The sequence below is a fragment of the Balaenoptera physalus genome, assembly GCF_965194825.1.
Source record: "Balaenoptera physalus genome assembly, chromosome: 1".
NCBI classification, from domain to species: Eukaryota; Metazoa; Chordata; class Mammalia; order Artiodactyla; family Balaenopteridae; genus Balaenoptera; species Balaenoptera physalus.
The window spans coordinates 27,578,530-27,604,943 of record NC_138882.1 but is presented as its reverse complement, the minus strand read 5'-3'; the positions used below and the strand labels follow the sequence as shown (position 1 = coordinate 27,604,943).

The 26,414-nt window shown below is 39.9% G+C and overlaps 1 protein-coding gene across 5 annotated transcripts in view; it reads left to right on the top strand.

Moving 5' to 3' along the window:
* The window catches only part of DRC8 (dynein regulatory complex subunit 8), a 129,384-nt gene that overhangs the window by 82,972 nt on the left and 19,998 nt on the right, over positions 1 to 26,414 (top strand). For 3 of the 5 annotated variants that reach the window (XM_082471152.1, XM_082471153.1, XM_082471156.1), the window contains one exon: positions 25,462 to 25,534. The exons of the other annotated variants lie outside the window; for them this stretch is intronic. In XM_082471152.1, the coding sequence (XP_082327278.1) occupies positions 25,462 to 25,534 (73 nt within the window). The remainder of the gene's footprint in view (positions 1 to 25,461; positions 25,535 to 26,414) is intronic. 5 annotated transcript variants of the gene reach the window in all.

Here is a 26,414-nt window from a genome sequence, read left to right as displayed (position 1 = left end):
ACATATACATATATCTATTCTTTTTCAGATTCTTTTCCCATATAGGTAATTACAGAGTATTGAGTAGAGTTCCCTGTGCTATACAGTAGGTCCTTGTTGATTATCTATTTTATATATAGTAGTGTGTATATGTTAATCCCAAGAGTTCTTTCATCTTTAAAACATTTGCTTATACTTGAATACTTTGTATTTAAATGACATTTTATAAATTTATATTATTATTTTTAATGGCTGCAAGGCATTTCATAATTTTTCATTCTCCTAATTTTGGAAATTTGGGTTATTTGTGATATTACATTACCATTGTATCAAGGCTAAAATTATTCATGTGGAATTGTTCAAAGATTTTATCCCTTTCCTAGAATGCCAAAAAATAAATCCTGTAAGCCCAAGTTATTTTTTACCTTTTCCTAAATAGGAAGATTTTTATTATTGTTGCTGGGAGATAGGGTATTTTGATCTACATAATTAAATTTTGACAGTAGGATGGTGGAGAGGGTAAATAAGAAACTGCTGTGGTCTGAATGTTTGTGTTCGCCCAAGTTTCATGTGTTGAAATCCTACCCCCCAGTGTGATAGTGTTTGAAGGTGGGGCCTTTGGGAGGTGATTACGTCATGAGGGTGGAGCCCTCATGATTAGGATTAGTGCTGTATAAAAAAGACCAGAGAACTAGTTCATCCCTTCCACCATGTAAGGTTACAGCAAAAAGATGGCTAACTAGGAAGCAGATTCTCACCAGACACCAAATCTGCCTGTGCCATGATCTTGAACTTCCTAGCCTCCAACTGTGAGAAATAAATATATGTGGTTTATAAGCACTCAGTTTGTGGTATGTTGTTATAGAAGTCTTAACAAAGACAGAAACTCACTCTGTGAGATTGAAAGAAGAGTTTGTTAAAGATGTTAAAGGAGAAAGTAAGATTTGAGGGAGAGCAGTGGATCTTAAACAGTTACAGGATATGAAGAGAATAATCAGGAAAGGGAGTTAAAATTTGTTTTGAAAAATATTTTTGAATAGCTAATATATTCACATGGTTAAAAATTGAAAGAGAACAAAGTACAGAGAAAAGTCCCTCTAAGCCCCTTCCACCAGCCATTCAAAACCCCTCCAGACTATATTAACAATGAAAGCACTAGTTTCTAGGGATCACCCCAGAAATATGCTATGCATATACAAGGAAATGCATATATATTATTTTCTTGCCTCCCTGTGTTTTTTTTACTCATATGGTTACATTCATAGTATGATAATGTTCTCATGGGATGGGGTCAAACCTGTGCTGAAGTTTATTTTTATGGCTTCTCAGTGGCATTCAGGAGTCTGGAATGGATGTAGTTCTCCAGTTAATCTTAGGCTGAGTGCATAAATGTATTGGAGGGCATCAGAAGGGGTGTGGGGTTCTAGGTATCCCAGTAAACTATGTCTCAGGCTTTATAGATGGAAGTTGATTAATATGATGGAATTGTGACATAAAAATAACACTTGGGTTCGGGCTATCCTGTTCAGGGTACTTAATTGCCTGTTTTTATAAAGAAGACTTTTTGTATTTTATCTTTGGAGGTCAACTTTTCTTGACTCTGGACTGTAGGTATCTGTCTGTTGTACTTATTGTTATTATCTAGATCAGGTGCAGGGTTTGCTGTGTGTCTACAAAAATTGGGAGCCAGAGGCTCTCTGAGTATCGGTGGTCTCAGGGAGTGTACTTCCTGGGGCCTCTGGGCATATAATTCCTGTGGCCTCTGGGTGTGTACCCTCTGTGGCTTCCAAGTTCGTACTTCTGTGGCCTCAACCTGTTCTCTTTAACATCGAAATAAAATATTGGTTTCCATTTGAAAACTGTCAGCATTATTAAATGTGGAAGACTTGATGCAAATGCATAACAAAGGACAGTTCATGGCAGTATCTTCATTAGTTTTGAAAGTTAGAGGGGACACACCCAAGAAGCATTACTGTCTGCTCAGATAGCCACAGGCATGTTTGGAAATCTGGCTCCCTGTCATCATTCTGTTGGTTGCACTCTTTCAGGTTGCATGGGACCAGATAATCTTTTAAGTTTTCTTAGTAACTGAAGGGTATTGTAAGGATCTATTTGGAAATAAGTGATATAAGAAGTAATTATTTCTTATAATCATAAGGAATAAGCAAAAAACTGACTGCAGTGCATTCAAGCCTCTTAGCTCACTGGAGCGACATTTGTTGCTGTTAAGGGAACACAGGGCACTAGTGTTTCAGCAGTCACTCTGTGACTCCACTTCAATTCCACTTCTGGCAGCCTAACACGCTGGTGATTTGACTCATACACTTCTTCTTTTTTAAATTTTTATTTTATACTGGAGTATAGTTGATTTACAATGTTGTGTTAGTTTCAGGTGCTAGTTTCAGCAAAGTGATTCAGTTATACATATACATATATCTATTCTTTTTCAGATTCTTTTCCCATATAAGTTATTACAGAATATTGAGTAGAGTTCCCTGTGCTATGCAGTAGGTCCTTGTTGATTATTTTATATATAGTAGTGTGTATATGTTAATCCCAAACTCCTAATTTAGTGTCCCCCACACCTTTCCCCTTTGTTTACTCATATACTTCTATTCCCTCTCTTCCAGATTCTTCTTCCTACTTTGCTACTGACTAATTTAACCTCCGCTGTGTGTCTCCTGTCCCTTTGCTTCTACTTACTCATGGCTTCTGATGCCTTCTGATTCTGCTGTTTTCTCTCTCTCTGTTATTCCTCTTCCATCTCTCTTTCATCTGTATCCCTCTCTGTTTTTCTTCCTTTAAAACTCCCAAGGAAGAAGAGAGAAAAGGCCGCTTTGGCTATTTGTCAATATTGAGTAGAGAGTGCTTTTGTTGAGCAGTGCTCTTGCAGTAGACAACTTCATAGGCCTCTCTTTTGTAGGCCTATAGAGAGAGAGATCATTTTTTGGTTAAGTAGCCATCTCTGGTTAAAGCAGCTGTGCCTAAGGAGGCGGATCAAATGGTATAAAACATAACAATATATACACTAAGAAACTCTCAGGAAGACTGTGGATCTGTCAGGTACCTTATTGCCTGTCTGGTATGGTGACCCCCAAATCCTGATGAGGTTGTATAAGCCTAATATTAGGCCATTCCAACCCAATTTGTAGGCCACTTGGAGCTCTGTGATAAACTCACTGGTTTCTTAACACCCCCTTTCCCTGGTAGTGCTAGGGATTCATGTCATTTTGGTCGACTGTGGTGGAGATTGGGTGGTCTAATTCTGTTTGCTCTCTTCCTGAACATGGACTAAACTATAATTCCCGGAATCTCTTGCAGATACAGGGAGGCTGGGAATTATGACTGAGTTTTGGCCAATGGGATGTAGGTGGAAGTGATGTGTGCCACTTCTAGGCCTGATCCATAAAAACCTCCACGTGTGATCTTTCAGGCTTTTTCTCCTTCTAGCTTGATACAGGCAAGCACAGTGACGTTGGAAGTCATGTATTGAAAATGATAGAACCGGAAGATAGAAGGAGCTGGGTCCCTGAACGATTTTTTTGGAGGAAAGCCACCTATTGATCAGGAAAACTCATTTTGAATTTAATATAAGCCACTTCTGTGACAATAGTATTATGCCACTGGATGTTGGTGTTTGTTATAACAGTGACCATTATCCTCACAGATTGTCCTTATTGAATTTTCTTCACAGGAACTCAAGGAAGGCTTTGGGGCCCCTAGGTATCTTACTAAGCTATGTCCTAGGCTGAGTGAAGTTGGTTGATGGGGTGGCCCCTTCAGAGGGGGCTGCTGGGGCAGAGAAGGAGAGCCATCATTGTTTTGCTACTCCAGTCAAGCATGACATGAAGAATGTCTCCCTTTAAGACTTCTTCCACAAATCACAAGTTATGGATATCAGATTGTTTGAAATTGCCGCAGATTTAGTTGGAGGGCAGTAGGCGTAACTAGTGGTTCTACCTTGAACACAGAGCAAGTAACTTTGTCTAAACTGTAGTCAATTGCAGCAGTGGAGTTGAGTGTTCTATGTATTCTAGATAGAGTGAATGACAGAAAGTGCATCCATTTCATCTACAGAGATAATAAGGCAAGATGTCTAAATCTGTTCTTTCCCTGGGGGGAGGTGAGAAAGACTGGACAGGTATGGGTTCTATTCAGGTGGCTATGAAAGGGAGAAGATTCGGTTACAGTAGCAGGGTCCCAAGGAGCATGGGAATTCATTATTTTTGTCTTTGAAGGATTCAGAAACAAGTGTTAGAGGTGCCACTGTATAATGCAGAAATGAAACCAGGCCAGAAGCCAGGCCGTAAGCACTGTAATTCAAGGCAGCTCTTGGTTTATTTAAAGGCATGGTAGCCACACCAGCTCCTAACCCATTGCCTTCTTCTATTTTAGTGTTTGAATTACTGAGAAGTGGCACTCAGATGTCTACTTTTTTCTGAAAACTAGTGATGCATTTTGTAAGAGTTTCTAACCTTGAGAGCTCATTTTAGGTTTTCCTTTGCTAATTTAACTCTAGAAGTATTTATATTTTTAACTGAAAGCTTATAGTCTTGTCTCTCCTAAGTTATAAACCTACTAAAGACAAACCTATTTAATATTTGGGTTCTGTAACGTGTGCAGCATTGTCTGTCTATATACAGCAGCAGGTATGTAACTAGTTGTGAGGAGTTATTAGGAAATGCATGTGTAAAGGTGGGTTAGGGGCCAGAGAGTGATTATTCGCTGCCCTAAGGAGACTGGATTCAGTTGTGTAGGCAAGATAAATCCATAAATGCAGAGAATTGATAAGACTAGACTCGGGTTTTTAGAAAGGAAATTAGCTACAGGATGGTGGGTAGGTTGGTATGTGGACTACAGCAGTAGTTCCTAGTGCTGGGTGCACATTAGAATCACCTGGGGAGCTAAAAACCTGGGAAGCTAAAAAACCACAGAAAAATGAGCAGATTTGAACCAGAGACTTGAAGAACAAACTTCAATGCTACAAAGTCTCACAGTAGCAGGTATAGACAGGGGTATATGGAGCAAGAGGGATTCCCATACTGTGCTCAAAGGAATCTTAATTAGAGCTTGGGAAAATTTTTGGATGACTGTGTCTGTGCGGTGGCCTTACAGAGCTGTCCATAATAAGCCCCGGTTGTTAGGACTGCAAGCGAAAGAGCAGCATAGAGCTGGCGCTGAGAGCTCTCCAAGCTAACAAGGCCTGGTGGCTCTCCTGAGCACATGGCCTAAAGCCAGGCAGAAACAAGGAGGTCTCCACAGGGGCAGGCATGGATAGTGTAGGTGCCTTAGCCACACTCTCACAAGTAATGATCCCTTTCCATAACTAAGCTTTCTTTGGCATTCACCTTGATCTCTGTATTCTGCTGAGTTATCCTCTCCCTGAGGCAGTGAACTTGGAATGCCCTAGCTGCCTAGGTTGGGGGAAGGGTACAAAGAATTATGGATGGAAAAGCCTCCATTATTATTCTAAACTACCCCACTGCACAAATGTCTCCCATATAAAACGACGGTTAAAACTTCTACCCAGTAACCCCCACCCCAGCTTATGTTCATTCGTTGTCTTTCTCTTCATAGCTAAGAATCTTAATAAAAAAAGGAGTTTGCTTTAGTGATAACCTTCACTCTGTTCATTCTTCAACATGCACTTTGTAATTTGACTTCTATCTACCAACCCCATTCCCATTCTAACTGTGTTCCCTGAGGTCACCAATTGTCTTGTCCCTTGTTTTCCATGACATCACCTTTTGTTTTCATCCAACATCTCCAACTTGACTCTTCTTCTTAGCTCCTTTTGGGGACAACTATCCCTCTATTTGGCTTATTAATGTCCACCAGAGTTTCATCTCCATCCATCTTTTTACTTTACCCCCTTTCCTGGGAGATCTCATTCACACCCAAATTTGGAGCTCAGCCTAGAAAAAATTTAAAGTCTATACACAATTCTTAGGTCAAAGGGGAAATTTTAGAACCATGAAATTGAAAACTTCTTGAAAATAACTATAATGGAAATGAGGTATGAAAATGGAAATGACATCAGAATCTATGCGATATAATCAAATCAAAACTCATTAAATGCCTATATCAAGAAAAATAAAGGCATAAAAAAATGAATAGGACATTCAACTCAAAAAACTAGGGAAAAAGGGTAAACTGAGAGAAAGCAAAGGGAGGAATGAGAGAAGATAAAAACAGAATTAACGGGGCTGGAAATCAGGGAAATAGTAGGAACTAATAAATAAAATGAAAAGCTGTTTTTTGGTAAAAGGCTAAAAAAAGATAAACCAATGGCAATTTTTTTTTAAAGGAGACACAAATGCACAGATGACTTTGTGGAAATAACCATCAAAACAGAGGAAATTTTAAAATATCATAAGAGAGTGGTTTGTACAACTTTATAAGCAAATTTGAAAATCTAGCTGAAAAAGGCAACTTTCTAGTTAAATATAATTTGTCAAAGCTTATCCTAGTCTTGTGTACCTGGATTGGAACACTTAATATTGTCAAGATGGCAATACTCCCCAAATTAATCACCATATTCAACACAATCCCTATCAAAATCCCAGCTGCCTTTTTTTTTCTTTCAGTAATTGACAGGCTGATCCTAAAATTCATATGGAATGGCAAGGGACCTAGAATAGCCAAAAACAATCTTGAAAAAGAAGTTGATCTCACACTTCTTATTTCAAAATCTACTTCAAAGCTACAGTAATGAAGACTCTGTGATTCTGGCATATGGCATAAGGCTAGACATGTAGATCAGTGGAACAGAGTTGAGAGTCTAGAAATAAACCCTTACATTTATGGTCAATTGATCTCCAGCAAAGTTGGCAAGTCAATTCAATGGAGAAAGTATAGGCTTTGCAACAAATGGTGCTGGTACAACTGGATATCCACATGCAAATGAATGAAGCATACCATATACAAAACTTAACTCAAAATAGAGGAAGAAACATAAACTCTTGGAAGAAAACATAGGTGTAAATCTTTGTGACCAAGGATTAGGCAGTGGTTTCTTAGATATGACACGTGAAGCATAAGCAACCAAGGAAGAAAAAATAGGTAAGTTGGATTTCATCAGAATTCAAAACTTCTGTGCTTCAGTGGACACCATAAAGAAAACAAAAAGACAGCCACAGAATGGGAGAAAATATTTGCAAATTATATATCTGATAAGGGTCCAGCATCCAGAATATATAAGAACTCTTATATCTCAATAATAAAAATACAGATAACCCATTTATAAAGTTGGTAAAAGATTTGAATAGATATCCCTCCAAAGAACACATTTAATGGCTAATACACACATAAATATGTGCCAAACATCATTAGTTGTTAGGGAAATGGAAGTCAAAACCACAATGAAATACTACTTCAGATCTACTAGGATAATTTTAAAAAGTAAAGTAACAAATGTTGGTGAGGATGTGGAGAAATTACAACCCTCATGCTCTCCTGGTGGGAGTCTAAAATGGTGCAGCCACTTTAGAAAACAGTTTTGTAGTTCTTCAAAAATATAAACATAGAGTTACCATATGACCCAGGATTTTCATTCCTAAGTATATACCCAAGAGAAATGAAAAAATATGTCCACATAAAAACTTGTGTATGAATGTTCATAGCAGCACTATTCATAATACTCCCAAAGTAGAAACAATTCAAATTTCCGTCAACTGATGAATGGATAAAGAAATGTGGTATATCCACATAATGGATATTATTCAGCCATAAAAAGTGAATGAAGTACTGATACATGCTACAGCATGGATGAACCTTGAAAGCATTATGCTAAGTGAAAGAAGCCAGACAAAAAAGGCCGTATATTGTATGACACTTATATGAAATGTCCATAATAGGCAAATCCATAGAGACAGACAGTAGATTAATGATGGCGAGGAGGTAGGGGGAGAGGAGAATGAGAAGTGACTGCTAATAGGTATGGGGATACTTTTGGAGGTGATGAAAATGTTCTAGGATTAGTAGTGGTAATGGCTGCTCACCAATGTGAATATACTGAAAACCACTGAATTATACACTTAAAAAAAAGTCAATTGCCGAAAATAAAAAGCAAAACAAAACAAACACACAGAGAAACTGATCCCAGTAATGGTAGAAAATCTAAACACACTAAATTACATAGAATCAGTAGGCAAGTTTTCAAAAAGCTCTTTCACAAAAAGGCTTCATTCAATCCAGATGGTTTCATAGAATTTTTTCAAACCTAAAAATATTTTACTCCCAATGGTACTTAATCTCTTCTGGAAAATAAGAAAAGAAGGAAAACTTCCAAATTATTTTTCTGAAGTGACTATAATATTGATACCCAAAACTTAATAAAGATTGCATTAAAAAACCCTACAAAACAATCTTACTTATGAGGCTCTATACAAAAATTATAAATAAAATACTTGCAACAAAATGCAATAGCATATTAAAGCAAAATGGGATTTATATCAGGAATGAAAGAATAGTTCTATGTTGGGAAGTGTATTAATGTATTTCATCATATTAGTAGACCTGAGAAGAAATAGCATAGGATCATATTTATAGATACTTAAGAGCATTTGACAGAATTCAGCACACATTCATAATTTTAAAGACATGTATATCTTTAAAATAGAGAGAGAAGGAAAGAGAAAGAGAAGAGGAGATTTATTTTAGGAATTGGCTCATGTAATTATGTAGGCCAAGAAGTTCCATGATCTGCCATCTGCAAGCTGGAGAATCAAAAAGCCAGTGGTATAGTTCATTCTGAGCCTGAAGGCCTGAGGACCAGGAGGATGGTTGTCCAAGGACAGGAGAAGATGCATGTCTCAGCTCAAACAAAGAGAACAGATTTGCCCTTCTTCTGCTTTTTTGTTCTATTCAGGACCTCAACAGATTGAATGACGCCCACTTAAGTTGGGGAGGGCAATCTTCTTTACTAGGTCTACAAATTCAAATGCTAGATTCTGGAGACACCCTGACAGATACACTCAGAAATAATATTTTACCAGCCAACTGGGCATCCCTTAAGCCCAATCAAGTTGACACATAAAATTAGCCATCACACTCAATGAAATAGATTTTGAGGAAATAGTTCCGTAACATGAAATATGTATATCTCAGCCTAAAATCCAGTTTCTTACTTAATGAGGACACACAATCAGCATTTCCATTAAATTCAGGAACAAAATAAGAATATCCATATTCCCCATAATTATTTAGTATTAGAGGCTTTAGCCAGCAGTTAGACAAGTAATAACAGAGGCATAAATATTGGACACAAAATGGTAGAATGTAGAAAAGGTAGAAGAAAGAGAACTGTCTCTATTTGCAGATATGAAATCATGAAATATCCAGAAAACCCAAAAGATCAGTGGAAAAATTACTGCACAGAAAAAGAAAGTTTAATGAAGTTGTAGGAAATGAATTTAATATACAGAAAGCAAAAGATTTCAATTATACCAGTAATGACCAGTTAGGTGATATAATGAAAGGTAAGACCCATTTACAATAGCACCAAAAAAGTTAAAATGTATAGACATAAATATAACAAAAAAATACAGTGCTACATTAGGAAAACCTGAAAAATATATAAAAATAGACTTGAACAAATGGAAAGACGTACCGTGTTTTTGGATAGGAATACTTGAAATCACAAAGATGTCAAGTAGTCCTAAATCAACTTATAAACTTAATATAAACACAGTTAAAATACCAACAAATTCTTTTCTGGAGCTAGACAAGTGAATTTAATGTTCATATGAAAAAACAGATAAGCAGAATGTCCAAGAAAATGCAGATAAAGGAGAGCAAGGAGGTAAATTTAGCTTTATTTGATATTAAAACATATTACAAATCCTTTACAATTAAAAGAGTATGGCATAACAGACCAATGAAATAGAACAGAAAATTCAGAAATAGTCCCAAGTGCCAATGGAAAGGTAATACATGATATAGGTGACATCTCCAGTAAGTGGGGAAAAGATAGACTTAACAACTAGGTAGCCATTTAAAAAAATATAAAATTAGGTCTGTACTTCAGGTTGTATACCAAGGTAAAGTCTCTATGCAACAAAAATCTAAGTGTAAAACATAAAATCTTACAAGTATTAAAAAAATATGTGGATGAATTCCTTTATGAACTTGGAGTAGAGAAAATGACTCAAAATAAAATCCAGAAGTAAAAAGATTGACACATTCTGCTTAAAAGTTTTTATCAAGCTAAAAACACATTGAAAAATCAAGAGATAAATGACAACTTGAGAGAATGTTATATTGCAAATGGCTAATATCCCTAATATGTAAAAGTGGTAACTCTTTAAAAATATCTGATTAACCAGAAATCTCCATTCTTTGCCCATAGAGAAAAAAGGAACTTAGTATGCTATTATTTTAAAATTTAATCTTTTTGATGTTTTTAAAAACATTTTATTTTGAAATTAATTTTAGAGTTACAGAAATGCAAAACTAGTACAGAGTTTTCCTGTGTATCCTTCAACCAGCTTCTTCTAATGGTCATATCTTCTATAACCGTAGCACAGTTATCAAAATCAAGAAATTAACATTTGTTCAAAACCATGAACTCCACCTATAGATCTTACTGATTTGTACCAGCTTTTCCACTAATCTCCTTTCTCTCTTCCAGGATCCAATGCAGAATCCTGTGTTGTATTTGCTTATTGTATCTGTTTAGGTCCTCCATTCTGTGACAGTTCTTCAATCTTTCTGTCTTTCATGACTTGATACTTGTGAAAAGTCTTGCTCAGTGATTTTGTAGAATGTCCCTCAGTTTGGGTATGTCAGATGTTTTGTCATGCATAGATTGAGGTAATGCATTTTTGGCAAGAATACCATAGAAGCGATTTTGTATTTTTCTCAGAGCACCATGGCTGGGGTACTTGATGTTGATATATCTCAGTGCTGACGTTAACCTTGCTCTCTTGGTTAAGGTAGCATCTGCCAGGTTTTCCCCACTATAAGGTTGTTATTTTCCCCTTTGTAATTAGTAAATATCCTGGGGAGATATTTCAAGGCCATGCAAACATCCTGTTTCTCCTCAATATTTGCCCACTAATTTTAGCATCCATTGGTTGATCTTATCCATAACAATGATTACTGTAGTGTTTGCCCAATGGTGTTTCAGTGTTATTTCTTAAGCTTTTTATTTGTTTGCATTGTTTGGGCAGTGAGCAGCCATTTGGCAATGTTGAATTTGGAATTATTTAGCCCTTTTACAACAATGAAAAATGTTTTAGTCAATTAATTTAGTAAACATTTATTAAACCCTTGTTATAACCAGAACATCCATGAGAAAAATGCAGAAGGCATAGTGATTCAGATCTGCATCTGAGTCTTTTTCTCTGTCACTACTTTTCATCCCAAATTACACTAACCACCATGATTTGTTCTAAGAAGGTGTTATTGCCAAGAATGCTGAGAGACAGAATCTCAGGAGTCAGAGGAGGGGGACCAGCCTCCAGTTCTGCTCCATACTAGTCATGTTCCTATAGTGGGTCAAGTGGCTTCTCTGAGTTCCAGTTTCCTTATTTTTAAAGTGGGTATTATAATATGGATTGATGTGAGAATTAAATGAGTGAATGTATAGAAAAGTATTCATTTATTATTCAACATATATTTACTGAGTCCCTATGAGGTGTGAGCTCCTTCTGAGTGTTGAAATACAGCAGTGAAAGGCTTCTGTCCTTATGGAACTTGTATTTTAGAAAGAAGAGACAGACAGACAGACAAGCAAACAGATAAATAGATATAATTTCACATAGTAATAAGTGCTATGAAGTAATTAAAACAGGATGAGGTAATAAAATGTGCTATAAATTAAAAATAAGATGATGTATTAGAGAAGGAGGGGTGATTAGGTGGGATGGAACAGTTTAAACATTCTGGTCGGGGAAAGTTTCTCTGGAGGTAATTTTTGAGTTAAGATCTTTAAGATTAGGAGACAGCCATGTGATGAACTGGGGGAGAGCAAATATGAAGGCCCTATGAAGAGAAGGGGTTTGTGTGTTGGAGAAAAGCGAAAAAAAACAATGTAGCTGTGAGGAGAGTGGTATAAGATCAAGTCAGAAAGGTCAGCAGGGGCCAAATTATGTGGAGCCTTGTAGGTCATGAAAGTGAGTTTAGATTATCAGTGCATTGGGGAGCCACTGGAGGGTCTTAAGCAGAGGAAATGCATGCTGTGGTTTTCACTTTTAAAAGATTGTTCTGCCTGCCGTGAGGAGAATGGGTCGAGGTGGTTGGTAAGAGCAGCAGCCGAATGACTGCCTGAGAGCTGTGGCAGCAGTCCAGGCAAGAATGGTGGTCAGAGAATGATGGTGGGAGCAGGAGTATAGTAATAATTATTATTATTGTTACGGGCTGAATTGTGTTCCCCCACAAGTTATGTCTCCAGTGCCCAGCACCTCAGGATATAATCTTATTTGGAGATAAGGTCTTTAAAGAAGTGGTTAAGTTAAAATGAGTGCATTAGGGCAGGCCCTAATCTAATCTGATTTGTGGGCTTTCAAGAAGAAATTTGAACACACAGAGAGATGCCAGGGATGCAGGCACACAGAGGAAAGGCCATGTGAGGACACAGCAAGAGGACAGGTATGTGCGAGGCAAGGAGAGAGGCCTCAGAGGAAACTAAACCAGCCAGCACCTTGATGTTGGACTTCTAACCTCCGGAACTGTGAGAAAATAAATTTCTGTTCTTTAAGCCACCCAGTCATGGTATTTTGTTATGGCAGCTCTAGTAAACTAATACAGTTATGAAAATGATGATGATGATGATGATGATGGTGGTGGTGATGGTGATTTCTTTTTTTAAAAAAATAAATTTATTTATTTATTTATTTTTGGCTGCATTGGGTCTTCGCTGCCGTGTGCGGGCTTTCTCTAGTTGTGGCGAGCGGGGGCTACTCTTCATTGTGGTGCGCGGGCTTCTCGTTGCGGTGGCTTCTCTTGTTGCAGAGCACGGGCTCTAGGTGTGCGGGCTTCAGTAGTTGTGACACATGGGCTCAGTAGTCGTGGCTCGAGGGCTCTAGAGCGCAGGCTCAGTAGTTGTGGCGCACGGGCTTAGTTGCTCCATGGCATGTGGGATCTTCCCGGACCAGGGCTCAAACCTGTGTCCCCTGCAGAATCTGCATTGGCAGGCAGATTCTTAACCACTGCGCCACCAGGGAAGTCTGTGATTTCTTGATAGTATTTATCACTGCCTAAAATTATCTCATACTTATTTTTGTGTGTGTGTGTGTGTGTGTGTGTGTGTGTGTGTGTACTTTCTCCTGATTGTGAGTTCCATGGTTAGAGCAGGGACCTAGTCTATTTAATTCATGACAGTAACCACAGTGCTTAGGGCAGTGTCTGAGCCATAGCAGATGTAAAAGTAAAGATGTCATTAACTTATTTATTTATTATATCTCTCTCTATAATGTCCAATATTTTATAGAGCCTTTTTTTTATGAATACGCAGTAGATCCAGAGTTCCTCCCTTGGAGGCTGTGAACTGTAGCTCATAGGAAAATATAAGAAATAACAGAAGGTTTTCAGAAAGCATATTTTAGCAGTGGAAAAATGATCCTCACTTATTATAGGGAACTTTGGAGAAAGAGGCCTTTTCTTTTTTCTCTTTTTTTTGGCTATGCTGTGCAGCATGCTGGATCTTAGTTCCCGACCAGGGATCGAACCTGTGCCCCCTGCAGTGGAAGCGCAGAGTCTTTTTTTTTATTTCAAGTATTTTATTCACAGCAAAGTGGTTCCGTTATACATATATACATTCTTTTTCGTATTCTTTTCTATTATGGTTTATCATAGGATATTGAATATAGTTCCCTGTGCTATGTAGTAGGACCTTGTTGTTTATCCATTCTACATATAATAGTTTGCATCCGCTAATCCCAAACTCCCAATCCATTCCTCCTCCATCCCCCTCTGCCTTGGCAACCACAAGTCTGTTCTCTATGTCTGTGAGTCTGTTTCATAGATAAGTTCATTTGTGTCATATTTTAGATTCCACATATAAGTGATATCATATGGTATTTGTCTTTCTGACTCACTTTGCTTACTATGATAATCTCTAAGTCCATCCGTGTTGCTGCAAATGGCATTATTACATTCTTTTTATGACTGAGTAGTATTCTGTTGTATAAATGTATCACATCTTCCTTATCCATTCATCTGTCGTTGGACGTTTAGGTTGTTCCCATGTCTTGACTATTACGAATAGTGCTGCGTGAAGTCTTAACCACTGGACTGCCAGGGAAGTCCCGAGGCCTTTCTTTGAACAGAGTAGTTCTGTTAAATAAGGAGATGAGGCATTATTTCAGCTTCATGTCATGGCTTTGCCAAAATAAGCTTAGTCTGTGAAAAAATGCCTTCCACAAGGCCAAGGTCTTTGTTTTGTTTTCTATTCTACCTGACACATAGTAGTGTTCAAAAATATTTATTGAATAAATAAAAATCATTTTCAAATCCTACTTTGTTCCTTCTTATACATTTTTGAATTGCTTTAAACATTTTCTCATACTTAGCCTAGTGTCAACTATTTCATAGAGGAGGTACAATATTTTGCCTATTCTTTTCTCCCTTAGAATTGCAGTTATCCTGAATCAGGTTTTCACTTTGTGGTCTTTTTGACCTTAGACTGCCCTTAAGCTGAAGACTCACAACCCAGCTCAATGCCACTGGCTCCACCTTGTGTCAGGAACATGATACTGCACTCACCAAAACGGAGCCTACCAAGAGCCAGCCTGCCCCTGGCCAAACATTTTAAGTGGTCCAATTGCCGTATGTAAATTAAATGATGATGCCACTATTGGACAACCTTATTGTGACTCATTTGTTGTGGAATGATTTCACCTCCATATCTACTACTCTGTATATAGTGCAGCTATGGAAACAAATTCTTAACCAAAGTTAAACCAGTATTTAACCAAAAAGGCTTTTGGAGTTAGTTTGCAGTTCTTATCAATGTAAGAGAAATCTACTCTGATAAAAGAAATGTCTCTGCAGATTTTAAGGACTTTATTTTTTATAAATATATTTATTTATTTTTTCAGCTGCGTTGGGTCTTCGTTGCTGTGCACGGGCTTTCTCTAGTTGTGGCGAGAGGGGGCTACTCTTCATTGTGGTGCGCGGGCTTCTCATTGCAGTGGCTTCTCTTGTTGTGGAGCACGGGCTCTAGGCACATGGGCTTCAGTAGTCGTGGCTCGCGGGCTCTAGAGCGCAGGCTCAGTAGTTTCGGTGCACGGGCTTAGTTGCTCCGCGGCATGTGGGATCTTCCCGGACCAGGGCTCGGACCTGTGTCCCCTGCCTTGGCAAGCGGATTCTTAACCACTGCGCCACCAGGGAAGTCCCTCATGGAATTTAAAAAAAATTACCAACACCTCAATTTTGGTAGGGCTTTCAGAGAAAATGAAAATCAGTTGTTTCACTTCAAGTCCTTAAAATCGGACTTCCCTGATAAAAGTCCATGAAATTGATTTAAAATTTTTTTTCCAAAGGAAAAAGTTTTTTTTTTTTTTACATAGGTTGTATTCGTTTCTGGTTTGTATATATGGTAGAACACTAAGTGAGTTGGTCCTAACCATGCTGGTTGTTCAGGAGATGCACCTGTCTAGAGATGGCAGGGCAGAAGTCACTTGACCTGTTGAATGACGTGGCTGGGACTCACAGGATCAGTGGTGTGCTGGAGTGAACTCATGTTGACTTGTACCAGCTCACAAGAACCGATGAGTAAGTTTTCAGGAATGCTGCAAGCCACTGTCAAAACCTAACTTACAAAAAATAAGTTATAGGGCTTCCCTGGTGGCGCAGTGGTTGAGAGTCTGCCTGCCAATGCAGGGGACACGGGTTCAAGCCCTGGTCTGGGAAGATCCCACATGCCGCGGAGCAACTGGGCCCGTGAGCCACAATTACAGAGCCTGCGCGTCTGGAGCTTGTGCTCCGCAGCAGGAGAGGCCGCGATAGTGAGAGGCCCGCACACCGCAATGAAGAGTGGCCCCCGCTTGCCGCGGCTGGAGAAAGTCCTCGCACGGAGACGAGGACCCAACACAGCCATAAATTAATTAATTAATTTAAAAAAAAAGCTGCCTTGCTTATAAAAAAAAAATAATAAGTTATATAAACTTACAAGTAAATGACACTTAAAGCAAATGTGCTCGCGTGGGCAGCACTTAGGCTAAAACTGCAGTGGTACAGAGAAATTAGTGTGGCTCCTGCACGAGGGTGACACACAAACTTATAAAGCATTCTATACTTTTCCAAGTTGTTCTATGTAAAATGTAAAATAAATATTTTTATTACCAGTGAAAAATAACAAAATTAACAAATACTCAAAACTTACCACTTCCTAATTACTCTACTATGTTTTTGTCTTATTTATGCTCTGGAGATGATTTATGTCTCCTGTATGGTGAGGATACCATGTGATGGTGTGCTATTGTGCATCTCTTCCCAGCTCCGCCTTGAGTGACGTCAGATTGGCATCTTTAAACTGCCCAATAGAGATACAGATGCTCCTGATCAGGGCTTTTCCTCCTGAGGAACCAGTTGACCACATGCACACTCCTGTACACAAATGAGTTTGTTTATGCCTTCTCTCTCTCTCTACTCTTCCAAAAGCCTAACAGAAAGACTTCAGAAGAAATTATTAAAATTTAAAAACTGTTTTAATTTTACTTTACTACTTTGACGTCAATATGTTTTTTAAATAGTTTTTTTAAAGGTGACTTTAATAATTTTAAGTACTTTAATAATTTTAATAATACTAAAATAATTTTAAAAGGTTACTTTAACATAATTTTCAATCAATTCACTTGATTCAAAATCTCATTCAGTAGAAGTTAAATAGGTTAATCAGCCTTAATATTACATATAATTCTATCAATTACTTTCCTATTTCATATTTTTGTTTCATTTTCTAGTTCCTGTCTACTATCTTATTTCCTCTTACTTCTGAACTTCTTTCTTTTATTTTCATTAAGCTTTGACATTTCTATTCCTTGTCTCCTAAAACTATATTTTCACCTCTTTCAGTGTTTTCTTACGTTTTCCTTTTTAGATCTCTTCCTTTTCACACCTCTCTCTTCCTAAAAAATTAATGACCTGGTCTTTTTCTGGCCTCTATTCTTTCTTGCATTTCTCCTTTTTTCTTAGCTCACCTTTAGGAGCCTTACAACACATGGGGCTGAATGTTCACAGTATGGTTTTCTTCAGAATGGCCAGGGTCTCTGTCCCACCCAGATCCATCTTGAGTTCTTCAGAGCCCACCTGACCCCTTGTGCTGCGTCCCGTGTTCTTGGCACTAGGATTATAACGTGAGAGGAGCCCAGGGCATCATTTGGTCTTTGGTGCCTCAGGACCTGCGAGAAAAAGAGAAGCTCCGAGTTACCTTTGCTTCTGCTGTCATTGCCGTTTACTGCCCTCTCGAGGACTCTATTTAGGAACCCAGGAGGCCTCTTGAAATATGATACCTCGTCCGGTATCATTTGAAGAAAGAGCACACAAGAGCGGAAGGGGCTATGAGTACGTAAACATCACCTCCCTTCTCCGCCTCACTTGCCTTTGCATTATTTTCTTCTCCGTCGCCCTCTCTGTGGCTTTTACAGGGCAGTGCAGTAAACCAATGGCCACAGAAAGCCACCTCCCGTTGAGCTGCCTTATGGGTCAGAGGCTGATCTGACTGTTCCGCTGGGACGTGCTACTCATCTTTAGAGAGCTTGAGCCCAGAGCTTGTTAGAGTCACTCACAAGGGGCAGGACAGGAATAAAGACGCAGACGTAGAGAATGGACTTGAGGACACGGGAAGGGGTAAGCTGGGACGATGTGAGAGAGTGGCATGGACATATATACACCACCAGTGTAAAATAGATAGCTAGTGGGAAGCAGCACAGGAGATCAGCTCGGTGCTTTGTGACCACTTAGAGGGGTAGGATAGGGAGGGTGGGAGGGAGACCCAAGAGGGAGGGGATATGGGGATATATGTATACATATAGCTGATTCACTTTGGTATACAGCAGAAACTAACACAACATTGTAAAGCAGTTATACTCCAATAAAGATATTAAAAAAACAAAACAAAACAGCCCTTTTCCTGCAGCAGCAGGAACAGTTCCCCGTGCTGCCTTCTCATTGTTTGGTCCAGGGATGAAAAGGGCTCCATCCGTTTCATACGCTTTTCTTTTACCTGAAAGAATGGTAGACTGGTATCCAGCTTCACCTCTACTTGGACTTCATGAAACAGAATATTTTACATCTATCATCTTGCTAAGTTTTCAATATTAAATTCTAAAATACTGAGGAAAAATGTTGTAACTAATATATTTTATTGTGAAACTGAGGGTGAAGACATCCTTAATAATCAGCTTTTCAAGCCAAAATGGTAAAAATAGTATAACATGAAAGAACAAATTGTTTTATGAATAGTTTATACAAGGCAGAATTTCTTACTACTTTGGTTTTGATTATGAGAATGAAATGAAGTTTAAAAAACTTCAGGCTTATGGACGAATAGTAAATGGTACACTGAACCCTTGTGTACTTTCGCTTAGATTCGCCAATTTTTAACATTTTGCCACACTTGCTTTTGATTGTGTGCACTTTCTCCATATATATGTACATACATATTAATATGTATGTACATGTATATATTTATATGTATGTATTTGTGCATTTTATTATTATTTTCATTTTGCTGGGCTCTTTGAGAGTAAGTTGTAGGCACTGGGACCTTTTCCCTTAAATACTCCAGTGTGTATCCTCTGAGAACAAGAACATTCTCTTTTATAAGCCACAGGTTTTGTGTGTCTGTGTTTTTAAAAATAATCTTAGAGTCAGACCACTTGGGAGAACTCTAAGAAGCCATTTGGCTCCTTCCCCTGCTTCTTGCAGGTGAATTCCTAAACAGTACAAAACTGATACTTTCCAGGAGTGATGAACACAGATTCCTACATAGACCGGGCCTGTAATATAAGTGTGTGAATCAGAAGTGTAGGACAGTTCTCATGGTATTTATGTATGTCCCCTCTAAACAAAGAAGCAAACCAATGCTATGCTAAACAAGACCTTATCTGAGGGCCACATTTGTTCTTTGGGTCATCAGTTTGTGATCCCTGGATCTATCTTCAAGGCTCTCATAGGGTGGCATATCCACAGCTTTCTTTAGAAGCACCTTGTTATAGTCAAGAAGTTCTCCTTTAAGCCTAACTAAATGCTCAGTTGAGATTTATGAGAGACAGCAGTGCGCAGTGGTTAAGAGTATAGATTCTAGCTTGTGTATGTCTGAATCCCATTTCCACTATTTACTAGGATCTTGGGAAATTTACCTGATGTTTCTGTGGTTCAGTTTTCCTCATTTGTAAAACAATAGTACCTACCACACAGAGCTATTGTGAGGAGATATTTTTTCTCACATCCGTACAAATCATGATCGTGGTATAAGGGAGATGAGTGAGATGTGAAGTCTGTTCTTTCTAGGAGTCTTAGAGGAGATGTCCATTCCTAAGCCAAAAAGCTAATTCATCTAGTTTTCTCACATCGTGAGAGATTTTGTTTCTGTTCTCATCCCCATTCTCTACTTAGCCCACTTGTCAGACTTCTCCACAGCTGCCGAGATTTCCCTAGTCCTGAGGAAGTCGTTGCTTTGACATATTGGCTATATGTGACCTCAGGCAAGTTCTTTAACACCTTTGGGATTTAATTTCTTCATCTGTAAAATGGAGATAATAGTAGTACCTACCTCATAGGGCGACGAGGATTAAATGAGTTAATATATGCCCTGTGCTAGAATGTGCCTGGCACAGAGTAAGTGCTGTGGAGCTGTGCCATTAGGTGTGACATGCATTCTCTTCAGTAGGCATCCTCCTCAACTGTGTATTCTGTACTTGTGGTCTAGACTTTCTTACCACTAGCACTCTTGGGGGCAGGGGGGGGCAGTTCTCTTCCTCTCTCCTCTGTAAGTGCTGTTATTAAGATACCAGTGGTCTTCTTTTTGTCCAAATCTAAGATACTTCTTATTCTCTTAGCCTTCTGTAATATTTTTAACAGTAGAGATCATCTTGCAAATAAGGGTGCTGGGCAGGGGGCACTTAAGGGGGCTGTAGGAAGAAGAGAGGGTCAGATGAAGATAAGGAAGGGAACATGGGAGTGAGAGAGAGACATGGACTGATTGATGGGTTGAGACCCAGTGATGGCAGGATTTTGCAGAGAGGTTAGGTGTGGAGTGGATGAGTGGGAAATGGAATCGACAGTTACAAGATAAGTAATTTAGAAGAAGTATTGTGATAGCAAAAGGAAGCTGAGAAATAGAATGGCTGGAGGTGGTAGGGCACCTATCAGAAATTTTTTCAAGTTAAGGAAGATATGTGAATGTTTTACAGCAAAAGAGGAAGCAACTAATAAAGGAAAAGAGTGAAGATGGTGAGAGAGGCAGGGGCGTCAAGAATAAGAGCCAAGACTGGAACTAAGAAAAACTGATAGGGGTTAGCTTTATTAGGAGGAGCACTTTTTATTCCTCCAAGGTTGAGACTGTAAGGAAGGGGGTATGTACATACTTCTAAAGTGGTGTGAGGGAAGTGCCTGGAAAGGTGGTGGTATGAACTGAATATCTGAGTTCTTCTCAAATTCATATTCATATGTTGAGGCCCTAACCCCCAATGTGATGGCATTTGGAGGTGGGGCCTTTGGGAGGTGATTGGGTTTAGATGAGGTCATGCGAGTGGAGCCCCCATGATGGGATCAGAAGAAGAGGGAGACCACAGCCTGCTCTCCTCTCCTCCCACCCTGTGAGGACACAGCAAGAAGGTGGTTGTCTGCAAGCCTGGAAGAGGGCTGTCACCAGACCCCGAATCCGCTGGTGCCTTGATCTCTCAGACTTCAAGCCTCCAGAACTATGAGAAGTAAATGTTCATGGTTTAGGCCACCTAGTCTGTGGTGCGTAGTTAGAGCAGCCTGAGCTGACTGAGCAGGTGGTCGGAGGGTTGGTGATGGTGCCAGCCTTAGCAGTTTTCATCTGTTCAGTGAAGGAGGTGACAGGGTTTTCTGCTGAGATTAAGGGAGTCAGTGCTTTGGAGCTTGAGGCAAGAGAGGCTTCAAAAGAGCTGTCTTGGGAGGCGTTTTCTAGGGAATCAACAGGAGATGAAAGAAAGGATTGTCAGGTGGCGTCCAGGATACTTGATGCTGGATGGCATGAAGTTGTAGTGGGCCATGGTTGATTTGTTTTGTTTTTTGTTAATTATTTTCTTCCAGCAGCGCTTTGCAGGAACAGGAAAGTAAAAGTTAGAGCTGCTCAGGGTGATGGCTCATTAGAGCAGGCAGGATGGAAGTTAAGGGGCCCAGAATCCAGGATGATGGTAACGGCAGTTTTGAATGGTTGACTATAGAATATTGAACAACCATATGTGTAGATTAATTAATTGCTAAACACAGCTGCGTGAGTGAGCCCAGGGGAAACCAGTGGAGGAACCGTCCAGCCAACCCACAGAATTGTGAAAAATAAGAACTCATTGTTGTTTAAGCCCCTACGTTTTGGGCAGCATGTGACCCAGCAACGGAAACCTGCAATGCTCGGCCTTGAGTTGGACAGCTGCAGCCGGAAGCCTGGGGCCAAGGGAGCCGGTGCAGTAGGAGGTCAGGCCCGCAGGGGGTGGAGCAGGAGAAGAATGGAGAGGGGTTCTGGAGGGGCACCCAGAGACTATGCAGTAGAGCAGGTGAAGCACAGGCTTTAGAGCGTGAGAGCGAGGGCGGGGCTCGCCAGCTGGAAAATGGGTGCCTGGAGAGGCAGGTCGTGGTGGCGAGTGGCAGATGAGAGCCCGTGCCTCCCCATTCACTCTTGGCAGAGGACCTTGCCTTTCCACACAGAGGCGAGGCAGGCCTTCACATCCCACTCCCAACCACAAACTAGGCTTACAGATATGAAGTGCATGATAGCCTAGAGGAAAAAGATGTGTCACATTTCTGTATTTTTCTAAATCTCATCAAATTCCATTTTCCCATGTGCCAAGACCAGGCAAAGTTCAACATTAGCAGTTCGTTGGCCCCTCCTCCTCCGCTCTCATATTGTACTGGGATCCCAAGGCTAATGCAGTCTTTAGGAAAAACAAGGACAAGGAAAATCACTGTGCTGCTGAGATGTTGAGGCCGGAAGGCGGGGGTAGCATCACCTTCCTCTGTGCCAAGTTCAGCCGAAGGGATCCCGACCACAGCTTCCAGAGCCCCGGAGCACAGAGGAAGAGGTTAGCTTTCCACAGGAGGCAGGGTGGGTGAGCTAGCAGACCTGTTGTTTGTGTACAGGTGAGCTCTTGAGTTTTGTATTGTTCTTTAGGCCACTGTGGACTCATCAGCCGCAGGGTCTTTGCCCTTTTCTCTTAGATCATCAGGCCTTTGTGTTTCAGGACTAGAGAGAAAGAAGTTTCTTGATGCTTAGAGGACATCATTAAGCTTTGTTTTCTGTGGTCTGCATAGGCAAAGTGTGACAATCTAGCTAGATGCACTCAGAAGAACAGAAGATGGTGATAGGTTCTTCAAAGGGAAGTAGAAAGAGGGATAGAGTAAAATTTTCTAAGCCTGCGAGGAGGATCCTGCCACCCTCTCACAGGTAGCAACTTGCTGGTGGCAGGACCTCAGATCGGATGGCTGTGTGGACACAGCACTAAGCGCCTGGCCCAGCCCTTCCCACCTCCTCTGGAAGCCCACCTGCTCAGTTGACGGTGCCCTCCTCAGCCTTCTACTTTGCCCTGGCTCATTCCCATTGGTATTAAAACATGGTCACCTCTTTCTGGTCTTAAATTAAAAAAAAAAAATCTTCCTTGACACCATGTCCCCCTCCAGACATCTCTTCTTCCCCTTCACTTTATAGATCCATCTACCTCAACCCAGTGCAATCTGATTTCTCCCCCCACTTTCAAGTGAAACATCCTTGATCAAAAATCAGAACTGATTTCCTTCTTTACTAAATCCAGTGGACATTTCTCAGAACTTGTCTTACTCGACCTCTCAGCAGCATTGGACACCAAAGATGACTCAATCTTTCCATCTCTTTCCTTAGCTTCCATGACACCACCGTGTCCTGAATTTCTGCTTACCCCCTGGCTCCTCTTCCCTGTGTCTAGCGCAGGTACTAGACCACTGTGTCGGTGTAGGTACTCTGAGCTCTTCCTGGCTCGTCATCTCTTCCAGCCGGGATACTCTTCTTGGAGGAGCTCTTCTGCTCCCATGGCATTGTTACCAGATCTGTGTTTCCAGCCCAGATTTTCTCCTGTGCATCCGTATACATGTCAAGTCTATGGTTTGCTTTTATCCCCCTTGAAAGCTAGTAAGTTAGTCTGTTACTGTTTCATAGATGTTGGCAGAAGACATGAGACCTGGGTCAGCGACAAAGGAATTCATTTAAGTATGGTTGAGGGACTTCCCTGGTGGTCCAGTGCTTAAGACGCCACGCTTCCACTGCAGGGGGCACGGGTTCAACCCCTGGTCGGGGAACTAAAATCCCACATGCTGTGAGGTGCGGCCAATAAATAAAGAAATAAGGTTGAAAGTTTCTCAGAGTAGCACAAGGAGGGGATTGATTATGTTGCTGACACAGCACAATGTAATTCTAATTTTCTCTTTATGTACTGTACTTGTCTTTGCAAAGTGTGAATCATGATGGCAGCTATTGCCTAGAAAAGTACCATCAAAAGGAGTATTACACATATAATTTAAAATTTTCTAGTAACCATATTTTAAAGAAGTAAAAGGGCATTTTAACAATATGTTTTATTTAACTGATATGTCTAAAATATTATGATTTCAACATGTAATCAATTTAAAATTATTAGTGAGATATTTTACATTTTTTTCACACTAAGTTTTTGAAGTCCGTGTATATTTTTAACTTAGAGCCCATTTCAGTCTGGATTAGTCACATTGCCAGAGCCCCATAGCCAGATGGAGGTAGTAGCTACGGTACTGCGCAGCTCAGGCCTGAAATTTCTCTTTTTCCCCATCCCACCTCCCTGAGATTTCTAACCTGCAAGGGCGTTCAGGCCTTTCCCTCCTCCCTTCCCTACACTCCCTTTGTTTCTGTGAGTTAAGGAAGCCTTTATTCTTGTCCTGCTGAGTCTGGAGTAGAAGCAGTTCTCTGATTCGAAGAACAGAAGGCCTAGAAGGTTACGGAGGAGATAAATCTGTGAATACTTCTCAAATTATATTTTTTGTCCCTGCCTCATTAACTGTTTGTTCTAATGTATGCAATAGCCCCGTCTGATGTTACAAGAACATTACTACATTGGTGTTAGCCAGTTTCATGGGTCACCTTTAGGGGCTTCTTGAGAGAAAGTATAATCTCATAAAATATTTTTAGTGTCTAGTAGTAGCATCATGTTCAGATCCTGCCTCAGTGAGGGCTGTGGGCATGAAAAGCAGTGCAGAGGTGTTGAGCCTAAGGTGCTCAGGGAGGTGTGAAATAGAGTTGGCGTGAAGACCTTACATGTTTAGCTGGCCTTCAGATCAATCAGTGAACGTCGAGAATCCCGTCTTCCACGGTTACTGACTTTAGGTTTTTCTCTTAAGTTGATACTCATCCTGCAGCCTCCTTAAGTGAAGAACTTAAAAATTCTTATTTAAAATATTTTCTCAGTAAAATAGAGAGTAAATATAACACCACCAATATTAGTCAGAATGGTAAAGAAGCTAAATGTTCTAGTTAAGTGAATATTTGTGAAATTAACATTCAAAATGTCACAACTTTTTAATCATTTTAAGTGGAAATATTTAACAATCTATTATAAATCCTCTGTCTCAGCACCCAGGGAGTACTGAATATAATTTCTACTTTCCTTAGGCCATTTGTTGAATTGAAGTAAATTACCATGGGGCAGGGTGGGGAGTAGCTGATATTTACTGGGTGGCTGCTCTGCCGAAAGCTGTGCTTTTGCTACGATGGCTCTTTGCCCTTAGACTGCTCCCAGTCTAGTTCTGAGTATTTCAAGGGAGATACTGGGTTTTACCTACCAGGCAGGATTATGTGCACAGGGATTAACCTGCCCAGTCTAGCAAATTGCAGGGCTGGAGTTTGAACCCTAGCAGTCTGCCACTAAAGCTCATGCTTTTAGGTTCTCTGCCACTAATGTAGACTTCACCACATTACAAATTATCATCCCCAGTTTACAGATGTGGAAACTGAGGCTCAAAAGAATTAACGAACACTTAAAGCCATTTAGTAAGTGGCTGACCTTTCTTTTTCTTATTTCTCCCTCCTTTCTTTTCCTTTTCTAGAACTTTTTGATTTTGGCCCAGGCAGGGCTTGCACTTGCCAGTCAACACAAACACTTCTTTCTTCTCTCTTGGGTTCACTTGTCTGCCTTTTCCTTTCCTCAGAAAGTATCTTCCATCCTCTTGAGGCAATATTTGTTGTATGCCTTTGTTTGCTCTGCTACATCTGCTCTGAAATAATTTAGAGAAATATAGCACTTGTCTTTTCAGAGTTTATATTCTAAAGCAATTGACTGCTTTTTTCCCCAGAGAGATCGGAACAATTATCAGGTCATTAGGATGCTGCCCTAGTGAAGGAGAGCTACATGATCTGATTGCAGAGGTAAGTCGGGCTAAGAAAGTTCCATTCAGCAGACTCTCTGTGCGACTCCATCTTCTTGTAATTAAAAAAAAAAAAAATCCTTACCTGAAGTGAAAAATGCCCTAAACTACCAAATGTGCTCAGTGAAGACATTAGGACAGCTATATGAATTAGCAAATCAACAGGATCTGCAAGAATTAATATCAGATCTTGAAGAAATGTTTATGACCAGGTAATGCAATGGATCAAGTAAGGACCTCACTTTAGATATTACACACTTTATAATTAGTTGAAGAAAGGCCAGTAGACACAGGGGACTGACTATATGCAGAGGGAGTATTGACAGATGAAGGAATATAGTAAGTAACGTCAGTTCAAAGGGGATAGAAGCAGTAGAGACTACAGAATATATTTGGGGAAATATAACTAACTTTCAGAAGCAGTAGTAAATAAAATAATAACTACCTTGACATTGACTTTTGAAAATGCTTATTTGTAATAGTGTAGATGAGTTGCTGGAGGGAATTATCTCATAAAGCGGTGATGAACAGCCCAAGACCAGAGAGCTTCATGCCCTGTTTGGTTTTCCAGAAAAGTGTCCAATCTGATTTCAAGTACAGCTTTCAGTTCAACAAGGCAGAGGCCTGAAGGGAAAAAAAAAAACTACCTGGGCAACCACCAGGGGAAGAATCTTTTCAGAATTGCTTATCTAGGTATGTGGGTTTTGGTGGAGGCCAGGGATCAACAAAGAGGGTAAGGAGAAAGGCAAGGAAGTGTGATTTTATTTATCTCCTTCTTCCTTGCACCTAGCACAGTACTTGCTTGTTCAGTGTTACACAGAAGAGAAGGAGTTGTGACTCTGGGTGAGTCGCTTAACCTCTGTGAATATCAGTTTCTCCAT